Genomic DNA, 19,359 nt, shown 5'->3' on the forward strand with positions numbered 1-19,359 from the left:
ATAGTAGAGCATCCTCAGGGCTGCTCTGACTTAGACCTTACATTCTGTTGCTCCCAAAGAGCAGCTAGCTGTAAGCTGAGACTTTCAGCTGCCACAGGGATTAAAGTGCATCTCCCCTGCACTGAAAGGGCTGAGTCCGGCAACCCGCCCTGCGAGTGGCTAGATTGTTATGGACCTGCTAGGACTTTTTTACTTTCTCTGTATCATTTAACTTGAGTAATGCTTCCTCCTCCATCAGCCCTGGTGCAGGATGTTTATGGGAGCCCTGCATGAGAAAGGGTTACTCCCATAAGGAAGGATTACAGCCTCTGTCCTATCACATGCCCTCCTAATGCAGACCTTGACTCCTCCTTGCAAGCTTGTCCCAGGTGAGGTTTGGGTGGGCCATCCGTTTGCTCTCCAAGAAGCTCTCATACGGGGTCTGGAACGGTGTTCCTGGAATATTAAAAAGGCAGGCCCTGGAGTGAGCAGTGGAAGAACATCTGCTCAGTGAAGGGGTGAGGAGAGAGAGCCATACTAACCCTTCAAACTGATGATTAGGCGTAATAATGACGCCAGCGCCAGCCATGGCATCTGTTTGTACTCAATGAGACAATAGCAACAGCCTTCGAATAGCACCATGCTGGAACTCTGGAGCGGTTGTGCCCCCGCCCCAGCATGATTAGACAGTGCCAAAGCATGCTTCCTCAATGATGAGTTATATGTGCCTGCGTCTGTCAGAGTCGGATGGGAGCTGGGAACAACGTAATGGCCACAATTAAACCACAGGCCACGCTTCCAGCTCCGGCATATTTCCAGTGCTGATCAGATAAATAAGAAAACTGAAGGATAAAGGGAAACCTGTTTATACGCAGCCTGCCTTGAGGACCTCTTATGCCGCCATCCATCAAAGTCTTCCCTCTGATGTAACTCGGCTGGTGATGGCACATGTATTCCCAAGCAGCTCTCATCACAGGTTCTCCTTTACGGAACCCTTGTAGATCAGATGGCAGAATCTCAAATCCAGACGAATGCACTGAGCTTCAGACGCAAGCTTCTAGAGGGATTTTTAGATCTACTGTGGCTTTAAAGGTACCCTAGATCTCTGCTGTCATAGACCTGTCAATAGATAATATCAATACAGAGATAGGCTGAGCAAAAACCCCAGCTGTAAACACCCTGAACTTTGGGATCTTAACTTTGTGGCTCGGGTGCAATTCATACAGGTATGGCCACCCCTCCTGCACTGAGAGAGAAAGGGACTGGCACATGGTCCCACTGTGTCACTGGCAGAGCCAGAAGTAAACCCAGGAATCCTGGCTCCTCAAGCCCTGCTCTGACCACTAACCAGTGCTTCCACAGGCGCAATGAAAACAGTCATAACAAGGTTAACAGGGATTACCCAGAGTATTAGGGGCTGGAGCTGCTCCCTTACTCTTCCTGCTGTGGGAGTCCCGCCGCCCCCCCACCATGCTCTGCCACTCCCACTGTGCTTTGTGGTGCAGCTGATTAAAGCCTGCAGTCCTGTGAGTGGAGATTTTGTTTTTGTTGCACCGAGCTGTTGTTTTACAAAGCACACCGAGAACAGCGAGGCTGCATGTGGAGGATTGCTGTGGGGAGGGGAAGGAATGGAATACCCCTGCCCCCACCCCCCACGCTGTGGAATGGCAGCAAACCAGTTCTCCAGCAGCTGGTGCAGCCTCAGTACTGCAGTGGCACCAGTGGCCAACAGTGCATTGCCATCTGGGGCAAGAATGGCCAGTGCTCTCCCCCCACATAGTCTCAGATGTGCTGATGTTGCCTTCCCCTCCCCAGCTGCCAAACATCCTTGCGTGTTGAGATGCATGGAACATGCTCTACTGATGAAGAACTACAGAAGGTTCAAATCCCCAGGCTGTGTGAGCTAAGCCCACACATATCTGGATAGGAGGGGATCTGATTGTACCATCCTGCCTGTGTGCTTCACACAGCAGTGATGCCATAGCCACTGGCATAGGGCATGAGTTCTTCCTAATATGAGGGGACAAATTCAGAGAAGGAAATGCATGTGGATTTCTTCGGAATAGCTCTTTCCAATAAGAAGGAATCAGCTTCTTTCTCCCTCCAAAGCCTCATCAGCATCACCCAAGCTGCTTACGTGATCGAATGCTGAGAAAGAGTTGTCTGACTCCAGAGTCTTAAGGATGCTGATGGAGAAGAAATAAAAAAGGCAACACCCAAAAAGATGGAAAAACGCCCCTCCCTGGCACTACTGAGGTCTAACCTGTGTGACTGCTGAGGCAGCGCGTCTTATTGTTTCCACTCTCTGAGGGACAGAGCGTTTCAAGATTTGGAGACTAAAATCTCTTCTTCTCACACACAAGGACTTACCAGTTTGCAAGGGAGAATCAGAATCGCACTCCAGGTCCACAGCTGCTGCTGCAGCCTTGGTGTATTCAGCAAACTGCTTCCCCCCAATTCAAGCTCCTAACTCCGAAGTTTCATAATTTTGCTAGAAAATAAGTCATAGAGGTGCTGGTTTTATGTCTCATTACAACAATTGTAATCCACTAACCTTCCTGCGTCCCGTGACTGCAGAGGTTTTAACTGTCCTCTTCATCTTGAATGGTCTCTTGCAACGAGTAAACTCCTTATGCTTAACAATTGGTTCCACCTTGCATTTGGCTGAGACACTCTGATCACCTTTGCCAGACCTGAAGAAGAGCTCTGTGTAGCTTGAAAGCTTGTCTCCTTTATCAACAGAAGTTGCTCCAATAAAAAAAATTACCTCACCCACCTTGTGTCTGTCAGACCCAGGGCCAACATGTCTACAACAACACTGCAAATACAACCTGTTTTAAATGCTGCATTAGTTAGAAGTCTGTGTGTTTGTAATTTTGGGCCAAAACAATGTGCTGTAGACTCATGTAATGGATGTGAGCAGAGATGCTGTACCAGGCCTCAGGCATTAGTGGAGAGCTCTGAAAGGTATCACAAGTGCTCTCAAAGTGCTGTTGCAAAGCACTCACTCTATTTAGGAAATGCTTAAGAGCAAATGGATAGGAGGCAATAAATTATGAAACCCATTCTCTGAATTGCAACAGGGACATCAAGGAGCCTTCTACTTGCCTTTAGCCCTTTCAGTAAATTGCTGACGTTTTTGGATTTAAAAAATCAAGCAGAAGCAAGAGTCATAAAACCAAAAGAAGACGTGTTCTTTTGTAAACAAGCAGGAGCGATTCTCATCAGTTTCACTTTCTGATTTTCATGTACTCACCATAATGTTCTAGGCTGCAGAGTATCAGAGGGGAAGCCATGTTAGTTTATATCCACAAAAACAAGGAGGAGTCTGGTGGCATCTTAAACACTAACAGATTTATTTGGGCATAAGCTTTTGTGGGTAAAAGCCCCACTTCTTCAGATGCATGCAGGCTGCAGAGGACGTTTATAAATAAAATTTTTGAATAATTAAATATTTATTTTCATACTAGGTTTGTTCAGGTCTTATTAAGATCGCCAGGTGCCTGAAAGTGCGTCCCTTTAAATTTGAAAACATGCAATCCAGCACTTCAAAAAAGTTTGTGTTCTTTTGTTATTTAATATAGACAATTGTATAGACAATTAAAATCAAAAGAGTAGATTTTTTTCAAGGCTCAAATGGCACTTAGGCATGCAGTTCCCATTTATGAAAATCTACCCCCAAAATCTCCTTCCCTAATGTTGTCCTTTTTCCTTTTGGCAAAGCCATATAAAGATTATCTCCCACTTGTGTTTCTAATGGAGCTTGAAATGGCTTTGATCTTATTATTCTTTTTGTGTATATGCTAATTAAAAGCCAAATCAACAAATCTTGGAAAAAAAAAAGGCAGATTTATGACAAGACAAGAAGACTGATGATCTCAGGGATTTCAGTGACTATCTGGATTCAGAATCTCAGACTTGGAGGGCATAAAGATGTTGTAGGAAGGAGGGTTTTAGGTTTACTGGGAACTGGGGAACCTTTGGGGAAAGGAAGAGCCTATGTAATGGAACCAGATAGCTGGAGTGTAAAATTGAAAAGGTTGGAAAGGATTGTTTTAAACTAAGGGATTGGGAAAAGCTGACAGATGTGGACGGTCATACAATCTGAGCGGAGGCATCCCTTAGGGATGAATTTATTAAAGGGGGAACTCTATCGCCTAGTAAAGAGGATTGAAAAGAAGTTGGCTAATTACAAGTGGGAACAAGTGAGGAGCAGTCATTTAAACACAACACATGAAGGCAAGCACCCAAATATAGACAAATGGACAAGTGCTGATATACAATGCTAGAAGTCCAACTTCTAAGATGGGTGGACCAGATTGCCTGGCGTTAAATGAGCATATTGATATAATAGGCATCACAGAAACTTGGTGGAATGAGGATAATCAGCGGGATTGGCAATACCAGGGTACAATATATATAGGAATGACAGAGTAGGTAATGGTGGGGGGAGGGAAATGGCACTATATGAGTAAGAAAGCATAGAGTCCAATACAGTAAAAATCTTAAATGAATCAAACAATACCATGAACTCTCTAGGGACAGAAATTCCATGCTTGAATAAGAGGATAGCAGTAGGAACACACTAGCAACCACCTGACCAGGACAGTGACTGTGACTGTGAAATGCTAAGGGAGATTAGAGAGGCTACAAAGGCCGAAAAAGCAATAATAATGGGGGATTTCAACTATCCTCATTTTGATTGGGAACATGTAACCTCAGGAAGGGATGCAGAGATGAAATTTCTAGACACATTAAATGACTCCTTGAGGCACCTAGTCCTGGAACCCACAACTGGAGAGAATTCCTAAGTGGAGTACAGGATCTGATCCAAGAGGTGAATGCAGCTAAACTGCTCCGTAATAGGCAGCTGGTTTAAAATAAACAAAAGAAAATATGTCTTCACAGAGCCAACGTTTGGAACTCACTGCCAGGGGATGATGTGAATGCCAGAAGTATAACTAGACTCAAAAAAGAATGAGATAAATTCATTGAGCATAGGTCCATCAATGGCTATTAGCCAAGATGGTCAGCGACACAACCTCCTGCTCTGGGTGTCCCTAAACCTCCAACTACCAGAAGCTGGGTCTGGAGGACAGGGGATGGATCACTCAGAATTGCCTTGTTCTGTTCATTCCTTTTGGCCACTGTCAGAGACGGGATACTGGGCTAGATTGACAATTGTCTGACCCAGTATGACCCAGTATGGTCATTCTTAGGTTCGTACAAAGAACTGCTCTACTTACAAAGCTGAACGATTGTAAGAGCAGGTGTTGTTTTGGATTTACTTAGACTAACCACTGGGTCTTCCACAGAGCTCCATGCAGAAGGAGCCTTAAAGCCATGCAGATCTCTGCAGGACAAAGGCCTGATATAGGAGAGGGATAAACCCAGCAGGAGTTACATTCAGTCTGGTCCGAGGGGCCAGGCTCCCACAGCTCCATCCTCCCACAGTCCAAGCTAAACTCTTTTACAGAGCAACCCAGTTCATTTGGGCCTCCATCTTTAAATGACCATCCATGGTCACATTCACTGAATAACTTTGAAGCCATGATGATTTTGCTGCCCTGACTTTGATTTATTGTCAATGTATCTCTGTTGCTCCTGGCACCTTTGCTTGGATAAGGACCCCCAGGAGGCAAAAGCAGATAGCTGCAACTGTGTCAGATATAGACTGTGCCATGAGCAGACTGGAAAAGTTTTCAGATTCATGCTTATCATCTTTTTGGATTGCCTGGGAGGCAATACAGTCAGTGCAGGCACCCTGAGTATCAGGACTCTAGTTTCTTAGATGGTCAGAAGAGACCATTAATGATTATCTAGTCAACTCCTGTATAATACCGGCCAGAGAATTTGACACAATAATTCCCACATAAAGCCCATCATCTGTTGCTGAGCGAGAGCATATTTCTGAGCAAGGTTCTATTCCTGATTTGGGAAGGGCAGATGGTCTAGTGATCAGAGCAGAGGACTGGAACCACGGGCTCTACCCCTAGATCTGTCTCTAGTATCTTTTGTGACCTCAGGTTAGTTACTTCACCTCTCTGCGCCTTGGTTTTCCATCTGTAAAATGGGGATAATATTTTCCTACTTTTGTAAAGAGCTTCGGGATCCTTGGATGGAACGCACTATCAAAATCTAGTGTTGTTGTTATTGTTTTGTGACCTCAGGAATCTAGAATATTTATCCCTGAACATTCTGACTTCACTACTTTTCCAAAAAACCAAAGCCAAGCCCTAGCGCCAGCCTCAGCAGCTTCATTCTTTTTTCCTGCTGTAATGTTTGATTCAAAAATCTTACAAACCCCAGCTGTGATTTTTGACAATGAATTGGGTCATGTAAAGCTGGCATTGCTGGAGAGATGACACCAAAATCTATCATTATTTCAGTGGTTGGTCACCCTAAAGTGAAAGCAGCTGCGCCTGGAGATGGTCAGGAGGAATACTATTTTGGAGATGAAGCCCTGTCCAAGTGGGAGGGTCTTATCTCTGAAATATCCTATTGACCATGGCAGGGCTGCATCTTGAGATGACATGGAGACACTTTGAAGACACATTTATGAGTGTGAGCGTAGAATAGACATCAGCGAAAGGCCAGTGCTAAAGAGTGAACCCCCTCTGAATCCTCTTCACAATCAAGAAAGATAACTGAGCTGATGTTTGAGTATTTTAAGGTACCAGGTCTGTATCTACCTGTCTAGGGGACATTGGCATTGTATGCATCGGCTTGTACCACTGGAATGGTAATGGACAGTGGAGATGGAGTTACCCATGCAGTGCCCATCTATGAAGGACACTGCTTACCTCATGCAGTTTCCAGGCTGGATGTTGCAGGCAGGGATATCACTGACAGGCTGTTCTCTCATGAACAGGGCAAAGAGAAATACGGTGAACTGTCAGATATCAAGGAGAAGTTCTGCTCTGTGGCTTTAGACCCCAGCCAAGAGATTAAGAGAAAGTCAGAGGAGGTCCTGAGAGATTATAAACTGCCTGATGGAAATGCCATCAAAATTGGTCTTCACCTCTGCAGAGCACCAGAAATTATTTTCATGCAGCATTGGCATTGATACACCAGAGCTTCAGACTCTGATTTCCAACAGCATTACAAAGTGTGATGGGGATATTTGTCAGCATCTGCATGGCTCAGCCCTCTTTCGAGGACTACATGAGAGGCTGTTTAAAGAGAAAGAGCAGCAAGTTCCTAAAGGAGTGTGTGTGAGGACTGTAGCACCACCAGGCAGGAAGTACTCTGTGTGGATGGGAGCTTCCATCATTACTTACTTGGCATCCTTCATGCCAATGTGGGTCACTGTTTGAGACTACAAAGAATAAGGATCTTCTGTTGTGCACAGAAAATGCTTTTAAGAGGATTGAACTCGGGTTAGGGTTGAATTGTGTCAGCTACCATTGAGAATTGCATTGAAGACTTAACTGGAAAAAAAAAAGTTGTCCCGCTTGTGTGATGGTGATTGAATAAAAGTGAAAAAGTGCATGAAATGATCTTTGCAGTGTTGTTGTAGTGGTGTTGGTCCCAGAATATTAGAGAGACAAGGTGGGTGTGGTACTATCTTTTACTGGATCAGCTTCTGACATTGAGAGAGACAAGCTTTCGAATTACACAGAGCTACAGGACCGGAAGAAAAGTTCTGTGTAGCTTGGAAGCTTGTCTCTTTCACCAACCAAAGATATTACCTCACTCAGCTTGTCTCTGTGGTATTTATAAGATGCTCATCATCTTGGAATCTATGGTATTAGTAGTTATTATAGCCTAAAAAAAGGATACTCTGGGGATAAACTGATCACTCCAATTGTCAGGCAGGAATTATACCTCCACACTCTTGTTCCCCCTCCCTGCCCCGGGGTTTGCTCTCTGTGTAATCATTTGTGTCCATACCAAGTGTGTGCTGAATGCCTCCATATTAGGATTGTAAATGTAAATAGCTGCATGAGGGTCAGGGCAATGGTGAATCAGGCCCCTTTTCTATAAGAAAGTCAGCTCTAGAGAGTTTCCCTGCTGAGACTGTCCCTTAGCGCCAGAGGCTTTTCTGTTGGTGTCTCCTGCTCTTTAGGGACTAGACAAACTCATTTCACACCAGCTCCTAAGTGTGTTTGGCTTTTATGTCTGAGAGCCTGGGTGGGATTCGAACCGGTGTCCATGAGACAAGTCGCTTTGAAGTAACTTCTCTGCCCCCGTCCTTTGGCACGGGAGGGAGGGTTAGCAGGCCCTCTTGCTCCACTAGGGCGGCGCTGTCAGACTGGTCCGCCTCCTTTCTATGACTGGCGGCCCCTCGCTATGGTATAACATATCCCTCTTCTCGATGGCTGGCGGACCTTCCCTGGGGTGGCGCTCTCTCTTCCGTCCCGCCTCTCGATGGTATGTGAAGGGCTCCGCTCTCGTGCGGTCTCTATGGTTAGGGGAAGCAGGTCGACGCTGCCCCTGGTGACACGTCCCGGCGCCGCCCGTCGTTGGCTCTGGCCGCCATTTTATGTGAGCCGCAGCCGGAGCCGGACGGCCGGGACCAGGGGAGCTGGGCCTCTTCCGCGTCCCGCCATGCCCTCCTCGCCGCTCCGGGTGGCCGTGGTGTGCTCCAGCAACCAGAACCGCAGCATGGAGGCGCACAACATCCTTAGGTAACCGGGGCCTGCCCGTCCCCCCCGGTCCGGGCCTGCCCGTCGTGACCCCTTCCCTCAGCGAGCCCGCCGCACTTCTCCCCTCTTCGCGCCCACAGAGGCTGCTCGCCGCCGCGTCTGCCCCGGGACCGGATCCCCGTCTCCCCGCCCACGCACCCGGCCCAGCCCGCTCTCCCATGAGCTCACACCGGGAACCACCGTGTGTGTGCGCTGGGGGGCGGGGGGCGTGATACCCTCAGGCGAGTGCGTCTCCCGGCCCTGGGCACGCCACAGCCGGGCTCCCCTGCCGCCCGCTCCCCCCCGGCGCCTCCTTTGCCCGAGCAACCTGGGCCTGGCCCCGCTGGAGCCCGGCCGGGGAGGGTAGACCCGGCCCCTGTGGGCCTGGCCCCGCTGGAGCCCGGCCGGGGAGGGTAGAACCGGTCCCTGTGGGCCTGGCCCTAAGTCCTGGGCTCCATCGGCTCTCGCCCCCATATTGACGTTTGGGGCGGCTCGGTTCTCACTCTCGCCGGGAGAGATCGGCCCCACCTCCGCCAGCCTCGCTCAGGTCCCAGGCTGGGTTGTTCGAGAGCGGCACTTAACCTCCCTGGGCAGGGGTCTGGGCCTATCCCGGCTCCTCGGCTGCGTCCGCCCCTCTGCTAAGGCTGGGCTGTGCAGGGCTGGTCCCGGGCCTCTGGCGGAGCATTAAAACCCGATCCCCCGCTCATGCTTGCAGGCCCGGAGCAATCCCATGAGCTGGCTTCTAGGCGCTCGGCAACATAAAACCAACCTGCCCCCGGTGTCATCCGTCCTCTCTGAATGCACCGGCGGGATTCAGAGACTCGAGCCCGCTCTCTCTGGCTTGCTGGAGGGAAACTGGCCAGGCCACTCAGCTCTGAATGTTCAACTGCACCTTCAAGAATATGGCCGCTCGCACATTTAGTGCTGCACATATTTTCAACTCTTCACTTAGTTTAGAGAGGAAAATACGAGAAAGAGATGGAAAGGAGGGAGGAAAAAAGTGATTAGCCAGAAAGTGTGTGTGTTGAATCTCTCATCTAGCACAAGGACGTAAACTAGGTCTTTGTTTAAAATCACGCCAAAGGAAAGCTTAGGAATAAACTGTGGAATGTATTTAAAATGTTTTAAAAGTACAAATGGCATGTGAACAATAAACTATCACTGTGATGGTGGTAGCCATCTTGGTCCAAGGCAATTTACCATGTTAGTAATATTCAAACTCATTTTAAGACTTACTGAGACAATAATATTGTAAACATTCCATTGTAAACAAACACTGCCTTTTCTGCTACTACTAAACACTAACATATTAAAAATGTAGGGATTTAAAAAATGCAGTATATCTTTCACATTTTGCTGTTTTACTCTTTGTATTTCTCTCAGCTCCTACAAGGGAAACGGATGAAGTCACTTTTAGGTTCCCAATGTTGCAAGTTCTGCTTTCATGGTTTAAAAAAAAAAAAAAAAAATCCCAAACATTTCTTGTGGTCTTAAATCTTGCAAATGAGTTCTTAGCCTGTTAGCACAAAACTTAGGTTTTAAACAACATGAGTTAATAGTTAGTCCCTTAAAATCAGCATGAAATGGCTGTTTGGATAAAATTTTTCTTGTGTGCTGATAATGCTTCAAACAATTAAAATAGCAATAAGTTATGAAAATAATTTACTTCTTCCATTTCCAAAATGGCAGGTGAAATTCAGTGTTGATAAGTGCAAAGTAATGCACGTTGGAAAACATAATCCCAACTATATATCCAAATGATGGTGTCTCAATTAGCTGTTACCACTCAAGAAAGAGCTGTTGGAGTCATTGTGGATTGTTCTCTGAATACTCCGGCTCAATGTGCAGCAGCAGTCAAAAAAGGTAATAGACTGTTAGGAACCATTAGGAAGGGAATAGATAAGACAGAAAGTATCATAATGCCATTATATAAATCCACAGTACGCCTATTCCTTGAATGCTGCATGCACTTCTGGTCACCCCATCTCAAAAATATTTCAGAATTGGGAAAAACTACAGAGAAGGGCAACAAAAATGATTAGGGGTATGGACAGCTTCTGTGTGAGGATTGATTAAAAAGACTGGGACTGCTCAGTTGAGAAACATAACTAAGGTGGGTATGATAGAAGTCTCTAAAATCCTGAATGGTGTGGTGAGGGTGAATGGTGAAGTGTCTCTCTTTTTTTTTTTATATATAGATACATAAATACACACATACCCCTCCACATAACGCACGAACCTGGGATCACCAATTGAAATTAATAGGCAGCTGGCTTAAAACAAACATAAGGAAATATTTCTTCACACAGCACACAGTCAACCTGTGGAACTCATTGCCGTGGGATGTCGTGAAGGCCAAAAGTATAACTGTGTTCAAAAAAGAATTAGATAAATTCCCAGTGGATAGGTCCTTCAATTACTGTTAGCCAAGATGGTTAGGGATGCAACCCTATGCTCTCAGAGTCCCTAAACTTCCAACTGCCAGAAGCTGGGACTGGACGACAGTGGACGGACCACTCGATAATTGCCCTCTTCTGTTCATTCCCTCTGAAGCATCTGGTGCTGACTGCTGTTGGAAGACAGGATACTGGGCTAGATGGACCATTGGTCTGACCCAGGATGGCCATTCTTGTGTTCATTTATGCTGTTTTTTTGTTTACATATTACTAATGTGGACAATGGAAAATATTCATTTTCTAGTGAAGTTCAATTTGTGGTTTACAGACTCCTAAGTCAGAGATGGAGAATACCTACTTGATCATCCAGTCCATCATGCTGTTGTGGGATTTGTACCCTACAGTACTTTACATGTCTTTCCAAAGCACACTACAACTAGACATTACAGCAAACAATGTGGGGGAATGTTTCAATTGAACAGAATTGTTACTGAAAGTTTAAAATAGCATAGAGGCATTTCTATTGCATTTTATAAAGTTTCTAAGACAAAAAATTAGGTTTTATAATACAAGGTACCGTGTCTTTGAAACGATGGGCACAGATTTACATGGCATCTAAAAATACCTTTAAAGAGCTTTCTGAAACATGGTGCTCTGAGGGGTTGTAAAACTTTATTCTATTTGTAGTTTATTTTAAAATATTTGCACTGAGAAACTGAAACAATACAAATAAAACCCTATTATGGGGCTTTTCTTAGTGTTGAGGAAATTCTGCTGAAAAGTTCCTGTTTTAAATATTGTTTACCCTTCTCTCGAGTCTCAATATTCACTTGTATAAGCTTTATGGATAGTATTTTAAACTAGGTACAGATTTTGTTTAAAAAAAGCAGATTTTTGTTTTATTAAGTCTTTTCGCTTTGGCAATGTTAATTTTTTTTTCTAGTCCTTAATTTGTGGAAGATAGGTTTGTCACTACTGCCCATAGTCGTAAATTTTTAAGATTTTTTTACCTGCCTGAAGCATTATAGAATTTAAAACCATTTGTTACTCTTAATACATGGTTTGAGGTTTTTTCAATATTTTTATTGTAATAGGGTCTTGTGCTTTTTTTAAAAATAGGCTTGAAATAAAATTGAAAACTTGTCCTTGACAAAAATATCAATATTTGTCACTGTTTTGGACTCGGAAATGCCAATTCCAAATACAAGCATTTTTCTGGCATACTTCAACTTTTCCTCCTGCCCTCCCCCAAACAGTGCTCTTGTGTATAGAAACTTCAGGATTTGGGATGGTTCAGAATTGATCAAATTTTCTTTTAAAGGTCTGCTTCTCCCCCCCCCCCCCCCCTTTTTTTTTTTTTTTTTTTGGAAAAGGGGCTTAAAATTTGAAGACTTTTTTGAGAAATCTATAAACTCTTGACCCTTTTAAATTGAAGCACTGTGGATTCCATGTAGGATATGGCTTAGTTTGGAAACTTAGTTAAGAGTGGTTTCAAGAGTAGCAGCCTTGTTAGTGTGTATCCACAAAAAGAACAGGAGTACTTGTTGCACCTTGAAGACTAACAGATTCATCTGAGCATAAATAGCCCACGAAAGCTTATGCTCAAATAAATTTGTTAGTCTCTAAGGTGCAATGAGTACTCCTGTTCTTTAGCTAAGACTGTTTGTCAGACCGACATTCTGTATAGCTTTATACTATCACTTATTCCTTACAAAGAGTCAGCTGTCTGTATGTTTTCTGTATTCTGTGTGGCTGCAAATGTCCTACAAGATCAAACACTAACTGCTTTCTGTTTTTTTTAAAATGGCTTTCCCAATGTCCCAATATAGTCCCTTATCTATTGCTTGCTACAACTATATTTAAACTTCTTACAACCATAACACTATGATATAAAAGTCTAACGAGCTGTGATGCTACTGCATATATGTAGCATGTTGAAATATAAAACCAAACACAAAATACCTCAAACAATATTGACCAAATAAATGACTTTCATGATACCTTAAAAGTTGCCAGACCAGATGTTATTCTGTAACCATACTCAGCCACACCTGGCTTATCCTGTGTTGTAATTGCTTTTATAGTTTTCACTTGGGATACACTACAACAGATGTTCTCAAACTGGGGGTTGGGACCCCTCAGGGGTCATGAGATTATATGGGGGGTTGTGTGCTGTCAGCCTTCACCCCAAAACCCACTTTGTATCCAGCGTGTTTAATGATGTTAAATGCATAATGTTTTAATGTATAAGGGGGGTTATGCTCAGACTCTTGCTATGTGAAAGGGGTCACCAGTACAAAAGTTTGAGAACCACTCCACTACAAACAACAAGGTAACATGTTCTCTTGCATAGTATTTTAAATGTATGCAGTAATACTGCATTAAAATCATAGTTATCTATGGGAATTTGCACGGTAAAAGATAGTACCTTTGCATGTGTATATGTAAGCATAGTACAGTAGAATGTTACCGTTTCTCTCTTGGATCATGAAAATTAAATACAAAGGTGTCTACAGTACACTGACAAAGTCAAGGTCTCTGAGACAGTCTGCTACTCAACTCGGGTGGCCAGCCCTGAGCCTGAGAAGGAGCTGGAATTTACCAATGGACATTGCCAAAGAGCCACAGTAATATGTCAGCAGCTCCCCCTCCACTCCCAGCACCTCCCGCCCACCGGTAGCCCTGCTGATCAGCGCCTCCCCCTCCCTCCCTGCACCTCCTGATCAGCTGTTTCGTGGCATGCAGGAAGCTCTGTGGGGACAAGCAAGGGCACTGCAGGCTCTGGGGCGAGAAGGGGTGGAGTAGGGGCAGAGCCAGGGGTTGAGCTGTGAGCACCCTCCGGCACATTGGAAACTTGGCACCTGTAGCTCCAGCCCTGGAGTCAGTGCCTATACAAGGAGCCGCATATTAACTTCTGAAGAGCCATATGTGGTGCTGGAGCCACAGGTTGGCCACCCCTGGCTTAACTGGTTTAAAGTTGTTGTGCAAGAGCAGTAGACCTTTAGGGCTTAAAACTTGTCAGTGAAGAATCCTAACAAAAATGAATTTCCTATAGTTTAAGAATCTGATCCATTCATAAGTTAATTATTATTTGTATAGTGACAGTCCTCAAAGTCCCCAGTTGGGATCACGTTGAGTATTGTATAAACTTGTAAAATGACATTTCCTGCAAGTATTTTGGATGGGTCTAAGGCAAGCTGCAACAATTGAATCTAGCAAACAGTAGAAGGGATTGGAGGAGAGAGAATGAAGCTAACAGTAATAAAGTTCCATGGTTGCATAGGTTAGTTGCACGCACAGCATCGTGGTTCTGAACCATTTAATTTTTTTATAAGAATATAACTAAATATCAAAGTTTCTGGGTTTGGTGATAGTATTGCTACAGTATAATGTGTATCAGAATGTGAAACTGCAGTAGATTAATAGAGAATGTATATAAAGCAAACCGAATCCTACACTGAAAAATATTTCAGATTTATATTTCCTTTTTATGAAGACACATTATAGTAGTAGTGTTGCCAGAAAAAAATGTAAATTGATGTACATGAACAAAGTTATGTTCTTCAGGACAGGGAGCTGTTTCTCAATTCATTATTGTAACCACATTGTAAATGAACAGCACTGTGTAAATTATATCATCTCAACATGGCAGTTTGAACATATGTTTATATTTATATACTAACTACTGGAATGAATGATGGTGTGATAAGCCAGTGAAGAAAAAACTAAATTACCCGGGTAAAAGGCAGTGTGAAGCCTCCAATATGTAGGCATAATATTGGGGCTATAGCAACTGCAGTTATTGCCTTGCTTTTATCAGTTTGCATCACAGTCCAGTGTTCTTTGTTGTTAGTTTGTAAGCCTTAAGTGAAAGAGATTAACTCATTTACTGAACCTAGTGTCTGTTTCTAGGCCCACATTACAGTGTGCTCAGACCAGGAGGAAGGGAATGCCCCTTGCAATCAAATTAGAAGAATCACTGGCAGGTTCCAAAGGCTGGGAAAGTCCATCTTCCATTGAGAACTAGAGAAATAAAATCTACCCTGAAGTAACACAAGACAGGACAGTGAACATATCTGAATACGGAATAGACTGGGTACAACTTGTATAGTGCATTGTCCAAAATTGTAAATTAAGCATGTAGGGAATTACAAATGGAAACAGGATTAAAGAAACTGGGATTAGTTTACAAGACAAAATTTAGAAGCTTGCAGTATTATCCCAGTTGCTCTTTACCTTGAGTGTACACAATTTATCTGAATCAAATTCTCCTTTTCTGTCACTTAATGCAGCTATAAAGATTTTCTTTTGTCAGCAAATCTTTCAGATAATTTCCAAATTCATCATAATGAATGTATATACTTTATTATATAGAGTACCTCACTGAAAGTGCCTTCCTAAAAGGAAATGTACTTTTGAATTGTTTCAGTGTAGAGTTCCATGCCTACTGTGTTTACACTGTTAATCTGTTGCATTTTCAGACTAATATTGTAACAACTCAGTCTCTTGAAATTAGGATTTCTGTATTTGTAGCTGACTTCTGGTTTTATTCAGAATTTGTAGCTTTTGAGTGAGGGTTTATGTATTACCTATACATTCATACAAGCTCATTTTTTAGGAAGTTGTGTGTTGAGAATTCTGGTGGGGGTGTGATGTATATTAATGGTGTAAACAGGATGAGAATTGAAAGCTTATAACAGAAACGTCATTAGAGCTTTAAACCACAAATCATGTAATATTGGCGGTGTAACCACGTAAGAGAGACAGAAGTTCAACCAAGTCCAGTTTACAATAAACAAGCTTCAGTCAGTTTCTGTACCAATTGGGTAGTATCAATCAGCAACTGAACTAAATGAAGAGTATGCTTACCTTTTTGTCAAATAATTTGAAAACCTGCTTTTGTAAACTAAAATGGGAATTGTGTTTTAGCTTGAAACCAGCAAGAACGAGCAAATGCCAACATTGACTTATTAAATTTTTATATTGATAGAATTTGACTTATTTAACAAACATTCAAAAGGGCAAACATAGAAATTGAGCAAGTTGTCAACTTTCTGAAGATATCAGAGGCAGAAACCGGTCAGCAATATGCTTTTAGATTGCAAATGCAGTTTTTAAGAGTGAAGTGCATGCTGGCTGAATGGGATCCAACTTCAGATTAAACTGAAAGTTATTTAAAGAGATGCTGTTCATTATTCTACTTTTATTCATTATAATGTGTGTTAAACTTGCCCAGGAACTGAATGTTTACTTTTTCGTAAACATTGTTGCCATTCAATTGCAATAAAGCAGTTATTTTACACCCCTTTATATTGTGTTCAATATTGGCCATTCAAGAGAAGAATCTCAGCAGTATTTTGAGTTTAAGGTTGAGATTCTCTTTTAAGAACAAAGGGTCATATTAGGTTCCAGAATATTAATTTTACCTGCTTGGACCAAAGTTCTGTTTCTTCTGCTTTAGATGCTACCAGCGTCTAAAATTGAATAAGGGCTGCTGTGTCCTTTTTTAAGTGTTCGTGATTCAGCAGTGCTGTGGAGCACTGCTGTCAGCTGTTAAACTGGTTCCTAGAAGTAGAGAGTTCTATGTAGAGTGTTTAGAGATCCTTCTGGTGGAAAATGCAATTGCCCCAATTCAGCAATGTAATTAACTTCGTGCCTAACTTTAAGCATAGGAGTAGTCCCCCTGATTTCACTGGAACTATCTTTGTGCTTCAAGTTGGGCACATGCATGCTGAATCAGGGCCTATCTGTGTAAAGTTTTTGCTAAACTAACGCTGTCTACACTTGCAGAGTTTTGCACTGTCAGTTTCAATGGTGATAGTGAACCGGTGAAAGAGTGCTGGTTTATGTACTCTTCCACAGGCATCGGGAGAGTGTTTACATTTGCAGCACTTCTATCCCCGATGAGAGGAAACGCACTGAGGGCTGCTATCCTACAGTGCAACTCTCTCTCTTTTGACGATAGGCCTTGTGGGAAAGGGGGGTGGGGTAATTGCGGGGCATCCTGTGTCCCTGCACAGCCTCCTCTCCCCAAACATTGATCAGCTCCAGTAGCTCAGCATTGCTCCAAGCAGGGAATCATTTGTTCCATGGAGCAGGCATTGTCACCTGACCAAATAAGTGAGCATTTGCCAAGAAAACCGGAAGAGGAGTTTCAAAGTTCCTGGGGCTTTACATGGGGGAGGAGTAGATGTCCGTTTACCTGGTGGCAGAGCTGCTGACCAGAGTGATCACCTAGGCACTGTGGGATATCCTGTGGAGGCTAAAAGCTCTGTAAACAGGAAGAACATGTCTTCACTTGCACATCACCGGTAAGATCTGTGCGCCTCTCGTGGAGGTGGTTATCTTTTTGTGGTGAAACTTCTGAGTTTCACTGCAAAAAGGCATTGGTAAGTGTAGACATTCCCACTGTCTTTGTGCAAAAAAGGACTTTTTCTGCTTTAAATGGCAAGTGTAGACGAGCCCTGAGTGTGGGTACAATCTCTTGTCTAGGTTCATAACTTTAACTAGTATTAATAGAAATCATTTACATAAATCTTACATCCATCAATAGACTTCTTAATGCATTGGGTTAGAATTATGCATTTGCAGTAATCGGTCATCTGAGGTGTGCTAGTATTGTCTTGCTGTTGCTGTAGATGGTGTACTTGAAGTCATCTTAATATTTCCCATATAGCTCTAAATAACTTTACTCTTACCTTGATAATGCAAGACTCTGTAAAGTATTCTTTACTGTAAATGTTAGACTTTTTTGTATTACTGAAGATTGGCGCTAGCTGTTAAGTTACTTGATTCACTCACTAATCCAAACTTGTTTAATTGCTTAGCAGAAGAAGGCTGTGCTGAATAACTCAATTGGTACTAGAAATCATTTTTCATACAGTTACCAGAAATGTGCTGAAACATTTTCAAATTATGTCAAAGTAGTACAACCATGTTGTGTAACTGACACACACAGATGTACTCTGGCAACTACTAATGCAATGTAAAGACTTTGGTTTTGAGAGATGTGCTCTGACTGTTTAGTGAAGAGAGGCTTCTCAAAAATAAGTCAGAATGCATCAAAATTTTGAATCTTGGGGTAGGAAGCCTTGCCAGTGAAAGGTTTCTATTTATTATTTCAGCTGGGATGCAAACTTCCTCAAATGCAGCTTTTTACCTTTTTGAGAGAGGGTGGCTGTGGTAAGTGTTGAGGTGAAAGCTGTGGCCAGTATATCTGCCCCTCCTGTGACTCATTTCAGCCAGTGGCATTGTGGTATGCAAACAAAAAAAGATCAAGGAGAGAAGTGGAAGAAAATGACTTGACTATTGCAATTCTACTTTTCTGTCCTGGGAGGGTGGGCAGAGAAAGAGGAAGAAGAAAAGGGTACAGTGTCAAAATCTTTTGCTGTTACCCTATGGCAGATTTGTATTGCGAAATCCCACTACTTGATGAAGTGATGGCTGTAGGGCAGCAACAGATGGGTGGAGGAGGGGAAGGAGTGGGATAAGGGAGCTCCATTTTAAAAACCTGTTCTCTTTCACAGGTACGGATTGGCTAACTCACACTATTCATAGTCATTCCAGATACCATTTTACATCATGTAGTATACAGAATTTATTAGTCAGCCTTATTTCCATATCAGATTTTTAAATGAGGGCGGGATTTGTTCTTTTACTGAAGTGATTCTCATAAGTGACAACCTGTTTTCGTGGACTTTAAAACGTCTTTATTGGTTATTGTAGCTGCAGGAATGACAGTTGATGTAAATCTGATGTTTACTTCAGACCAGTTTGTGTTCACATTTCTTGTATAACCGCATCTCAATTGTTTTGAAGTTAAAATATTTAAATACTAAACAGTATTCTTACATGAAAATTCAATTTTTATAATGGGAGACTGGTGCTAGCCACCCATGAAGTTATTTACGTAATAAACACTACCTTTGGAATCCATGAAAGGCAGAAACATACTGATGTATTTCAACTACAAAACAGATTTGGTGTGTTAGTTCAGATGCAGTAAAGTTTACAAAAACTGAAAAGTTGGACATTTTAATGATTAAATTCAATCTATCATGGTTCTCCTACTGTACTATTTTTGCCCAGTAGGGACAATAGAATGAAACTAATGTAAGTATGGAAAATGGCCTAGGCATGAGTAGCCAAGATATTAGCCTCTGCGCCAAGGATTGGGGAAGGGAAGAGAAATTAATCTTTTAAAAAATAAGTCTTCCTCTCTCCACTGTGGGGAATCATACACTCTTTCCCCTTCCATCCCTCCCAGCTGTCCTCCATGGTGTAGCAGAAAGAAACTAACCAGGATCACCTCAGTTTCATATCACAACTCCTGTCTCCACTGTGTGCAGAAACAGTAG

General features: G+C 43.0%; 1 protein-coding gene and 1 pseudogene across 1 annotated transcript in view; both read left to right on the top strand.

The window, feature by feature from the left end:
- The first annotated feature begins 6,257 nt into the window (after nucleotides 1-6,257).
- LOC127038692 (actin-related protein T2-like) lies at nucleotides 6,258-7,429 on the top strand (annotated as a pseudogene).
- Nucleotides 7,430-8,383: 954 nt separating this feature from the next.
- The window catches only part of SSU72 (SSU72 homolog, RNA polymerase II CTD phosphatase), a 62,249-nt gene continuing 51,273 nt past the window's right edge, over nucleotides 8,384-19,359 (top strand). Inside the window, exon 1 of the mRNA XM_050931499.1 lies at nucleotides 8,384-8,609. Within this exon, the coding sequence (XP_050787456.1) occupies nucleotides 8,386-8,609 (224 nt within the window). The 5' untranslated portion in view covers nucleotides 8,384-8,385. The remainder of the gene's footprint in view (nucleotides 8,610-19,359) is intronic.

The sequence above is a fragment of the Gopherus flavomarginatus genome, chromosome 21 (assembly GCF_025201925.1).
Source record: "Gopherus flavomarginatus isolate rGopFla2 chromosome 21, rGopFla2.mat.asm, whole genome shotgun sequence".
In the NCBI taxonomy this organism is placed as follows: domain Eukaryota; kingdom Metazoa; phylum Chordata; order Testudines; family Testudinidae; genus Gopherus; species Gopherus flavomarginatus.